General features: G+C 36.1%; 1 protein-coding gene across 1 annotated transcript; it reads right to left on the reverse strand.

Moving 5' to 3' along the window:
- Positions 1-1,965: 1,965 nt before the first annotated feature.
- Positions 1,966-4,771, reverse strand: LOC106324823 (mitochondrial fission protein ELM1-like). The gene is made up of 10 exons (XM_013762810.1): positions 4,460-4,771; positions 4,040-4,272; positions 3,826-3,922; positions 3,496-3,645; positions 3,255-3,381; positions 3,020-3,132; positions 2,873-2,936; positions 2,679-2,772; positions 2,478-2,586; positions 1,966-2,379 (listed from the first exon to the last, which is right to left on the reverse strand). Exons 1-10 carry the CDS (start codon positions 4,643-4,645, stop codon positions 2,278-2,280), a joined length of 1,275 nt encoding a protein of 424 aa, XP_013618264.1. The 5' UTR covers positions 4,646-4,771; the 3' UTR covers positions 1,966-2,277.
- Positions 4,772-5,262: the final 491 nt, after the last annotated feature.

Genomic DNA, 5,262 nt, shown 5'->3' on the forward strand with positions numbered 1-5,262 from the left:
CAATTTCGACCCCAACACTCTCAGTCGTGCCAAATAGAACCCGAACAAATGGTCAGTGCCAAAACCATCAACTCAATTATAATTCGAAAAAACTAACCAAACTTCTTAAAACGTGCTTAAATCTACATTGACTCTAACAGAAGTTTGTCAACCGTTAACAAGATAAGACGACGTCGTTTTGATATATATATATATATATATATATATATATATTTAAAAATATATACATGTTCATTCCGAAACTCAAACCGTGCTGTGGTAGCCTTCTAAAGGGGCACACTAACAACCAGATAAAAGTAACTTTTTGAAATATTATTACAAATTTGAAATTATATAAACTACTATTATTCATCTTATCCAATTTAAAATTTTGGTGACAATTTTTTCTGATTTATATAAATACATTAACATGTTTTTTATTTATCATATCTTTTATAAATGTATATCTTACTAAAATATAAATAATAAAATATTTATTATTATACAATTTTAAATATACTTAAAACTTTGAATTTATTTATAAAATTTTCTTATATAATATTTTTAATTTTTAAACTTAATTGGAATTTTTTTTATTTTTCAAAGTTAATATTATATATTTTGATATTTTGTTCAAAAATGTTAAGAGGCCTTTTACCTTTCTTTCACTAAGATATGTTGTACAAAATATTAGACATATTAAAGAATAACTAAAATATATAAAGCAATCACCAAAGTTTTAAATTGGATAAGATGAAGAAGAATAGTAGTTTATATAATGGGGAATTTCAATTTGTAATAATATTTCAAAAAATTACTTTAGTCTAGTTGTTAGTGTGCCCCTTTAAAAATATATCCCGGCACGGGTTTGAGTCCCGAAATGAACATATTTTTTAAAAATATATATATATCAAAACGACATCGTCTTATCTTGTTAACGGTTGACTAAATTCTGTTAGAGTCAATGTAGATTTATGCGCGTTTTAAAGAGTTTGGATAATGTTTCTTAAATTATAATTGAGTTGAGGTCGTTTTTGGCACGGATCATTTGTTCGGGTCCTATTTGGCACGATTGAGAGTGTTGGGGTCGAAATTGGCACTTTTCTTCGTATATCAAAACGACGTCGTTTTATCTTGTTAACGGTTAACTAACTTATGTTAGAGTCAATGTAGATTTAGGCACGTTTTAAGAAGTTCGGGTAGTTCTTTTGAATTATAATTGAGTTGAGGTCGTATTTGGCACTGATCAATTGTTCGGGTCGTATTTGGCACGACTGAAATTGTTCGGGTCGAAATTGGCACTATTCTCTCTGTTCTCTCACTAGTAGTAGTAGTCACCGGTCATTAAAAAGTAGTGGGAAAGAGAAAGGTGGTGAAAAAAATCACACAAATGCATACTCAAGACTGAGCTCTGAATATAACGAATAATAAGAAGGGTGTGGTTTTGTAATTTGTTCAAAGTCGCATAAGCTCTGAATGACATAAATTTGAATCTCTTTTTTTCTATCTCCACAATGTTGTCGTGGCCTTGCCGATAGTGCCAGCCATGGTTGGTTTGTTTGTATACAAAGCGACAGCTCTGGTTCAACTGTACAGAGACAACCAAGATCTTCAGTTCGCAGACGATCTGTTAAGACTTAATAGCTGGGCCTGAGAATGTAGAGTATGTTTTGTACGGAGATATAGACCAACGGCATATGGTTTCTCAAAGCAACACTGCGTTCGTTTTTTTTTTACTTATATTTAGCAAAAAACATATTTCCCTAAGAGCATCTCCAATGTAAAAAAAAATGGAGTAAAAATGAAAATAGAGTAAAATTACTGCAATCCTACTCCACTAACAAACAAAAAATAAATTACTCCATTTATGTAATAAATTTATTTCATTATGGAGTAAGATATAGAGTTAGGTTAGAACATTTCTAGTCAAAAAATGAGTCAGAAGAACTCTTCAAAACCTTATAAAAAATGGACTAGGTACAGAGATGCCCTGAGTCAATGTACCAAAAACAAGATTATCGAACATGTGAGAGCAAATAGTTGTGTGTTAGACATTTTTCATTCTACACATTCAATCTCACCGACAAGTCAAATACAAACGGGAAATTAACTTTTCACCCTCTCTTCATATCACAAGGGCCAATCCAATTGAGAAGAAAAAGAGATTTGGTTTGCTATTGGTAATATGAGCAAAACTTTAGGGCACAAAAAACGCAAATCACCCTTTTAAAATGGTATCGTCACCTTTCCTTTCTTTCTCTGCACATCCGATTGTATTTTAGAGTTAATAGTATTTTTTCAAGAGCGTAGACTCCATCCACGTGCAGCTAATGCACTCCGTACTCTCATAGCTGCCTCTGCTGTGTCACTCAATGGCGGATAACTCCAACTTTCCGACATCTATAAACCAATTAGAACAAAGAAAGATCATGAAGACATGGAGTAAAATGGGGAGAAGATAGTTCTATAAATATTTAAGAAGATGTTGAGATACTTACATCTTCGAAACCAGTAAATGAGCGGACAACTCCTCGCTCCCTCAAAGACTTGTGGAAATCTGCAATCTTCCATTTACAGTGATCGCCTCCAATAACGTACACTGGTTTCCTGCAGCAGGGAAAGAAATAATCAGATTAAAGTTTTGAAATGTAGGGAAAGAATGAAAAACTGAAAAGGTTTATCTCAGTGTACTATATTACCCGGTGCTGCAGGCTTCGCTTATGAGACTGACAGAATCTGCTGTCACTACAAAGGCATCACCCCAAGCTAAATGTCCCATGTAAGGATTTGGTTCTGAATTAGCATTTCAAAAACAACCGTTTACAAACTTTTGTCAATTGCATTGTACTTGTGGACAAAGCTGAAGAAAGTTTTTGGAGTGAAACCTCAGTACCTTGGCCACTCCAGATGTAGACTTTTGGGTTATCTCCTAATTCTTTGAAAATTACTCTTGAAACCTGCTTGGATAATAAAGTACCATATGAAACTCAAGGACATCAGATAGAACTATCCCAGTAAATAGAAACATGTGTTAGGAGACCTTTTCAGGGGTTTTGTAGGAGAGAGCAATTCTGACACTTCCGCAGCTACCAAGGACACTAAGAAGGGCGTCTGTTAGCTGCTTTGCGAGGTCTGCTCCATAACGACAGTTACCTGTTCACAAAGACAAGAAAATAAGGTCTAAGCTTCAGTTTCCAAAAGAAAAAGGCGCTAATGTGTTATACGCTGGAAAAGTAGATCGCTGAGTAGTAACTTATAAGAGTAACAGAACTTACGTCTAGGCCAGCCAATGTTAACCACAACTAAGGGCTTTGGAAGAGCAGCAAACTCATCATGCCATGCACTAGCTGATTTACGGAGTGTGGCATAATCGATCCCATGTAGAGCTCCAGTTGTCAAGACCTGAAAATAGATGTGCCCATTCATGGTATTAATTACAAATGAAATTTCCACAAGAAGTTTCATTGCCAGTAATATGATGGAAAAGAGAACTAGAGCAAAAACCATGGCACTTACAACATGACCCTGAGGTGGCTCACGAGGAGTTATCCAACAACGCATAAATCTAGGAACTTGTTCTTGCGCTTCAGGGGTTAGAGGATAATAGTCGTGACGAGGGGTTATCACCATGTCAAACCTATTTAGGTGTGATCTAGGATGTTGTATCTACAAAAATGAAGACCAAAGATCAACTATTTAGAATTCACAGGATGCAGGAATAAAACTCTCCTCTTTTTAGATGATTACATGATTCTAGATACTTAATCAAACTTTATCTCGAATCGTATTTCAAAGCCTAAGCTGTCTTTAAGTAACATAACAACCATGTTAAATTTTATAACAAACCTGAACAACGAAGACGTTTTCAGAAGCCAGACGCCTAATGGAGCTAGCGATAGAAACAGTATCTCTCCCACACGCAATCACCACCAACGGGCCATCCCTGTGAAGAAAAGGAAATAAAACAATCGCTAAAGCTAGATGTAACAGTGTCCAAAGCGCCTCAAAGAATTAGAAAATCCAAAATAAAACACTGGAATTTTCGGAAAAGTTACATTACTTTTCATAGGTCTCGCGAGCCATGGTCACAATCTTGTTCACGTCAGCCTCGAGAATAGAAGACAAGCCTACATTGCCACTATTCTCCGAGGATATGTATTTAGTTTGTTTGGACCTGAGCATCAATCTGGAGTAGAGGTAAAGATGCCTGAGGATGAAGTCCAAATACTTGTGGAAACCAACAGGGAGCCAGTGTAGCCACTCATGTATCCCTCCTTTAGGCCTTGTAACTCTCTTGCATCATCATAAAAAAAAAGAGATGGAAAATCTCAGCGAACCAAACAACCATTGTTTATACCCTAAAGAAACCCTAAGATTCCATGAACTTCTACGCCAATTTCGAATCCGTTATCAGTCTTACTACCAACTGATGCTAACACCGAAACGAAGAACTTGTTGTTAAGGCTAAATCGAAACTCACGTAGAGTAGGTGGTTTTCGGCCAAGCCGAGGGCACGAGCGAGACCGATGGACTGATTCTCGGAGCCGGGGAAACCGTTTCCGATGACGACGGCGCGTCTGACGACGTTCTGAGGTCCGCCTTGTTCGAAAATCTCGGGTACGCCCGTGGATAGACTGGGTGGATCCGGCAATAGGATTGGCCTCATGCCGCGGGGTGGTGATTTCTAACTTAAGAGGAACCACGCCGAGATTGGGGATTGATTTTGATCAACTCTATGCGGAAGAGGAAGGTCGCGCGTGCTTGACAACTTCCAGAGAGGTAAGATTCCAGATTGTTGTTTTATTTTCTCCTTTTATTACAAAGAAGGAGAAGGTGTGTTAATCACGCCAAAATTGGTAAATAAAGTGACAAACTTAAACTAAAATGCAAACACTCTTATAACATAAACTTTTGAAATGATCCTCCGCTACTTTACCAACTCAAACACTATGATCATCTACTCATCAAGCATTATGATCATCTACTCATCAAGCACTATGATCACCCACTCATTTACCAAATCAAACATTATCTATAATATTTTATGTATTGTTGCTCGCTATAAATATCATCACTCATCTCACTCTTTTGTACACCATTACATCTTCTTCTTCTTCCTTATAATAAACTATCTCCCTTATATTAGTGTTATTTGCTTCCTACGGGTATTAAATTCTACTCTTATTTAAATTTCTCGATACTATAAATTATAAGTTATTTTATAACACGTTATCAGCACGATCACTCTGCGATTCGGTAAAATTTATTTGTATCATTTATACC

This window comes from Brassica oleracea, chromosome C2 (genome assembly GCF_000695525.1).
Source record: "Brassica oleracea var. oleracea cultivar TO1000 chromosome C2, BOL, whole genome shotgun sequence".
Taxonomy (NCBI): Eukaryota; Viridiplantae; Streptophyta; class Magnoliopsida; order Brassicales; family Brassicaceae; genus Brassica; species Brassica oleracea.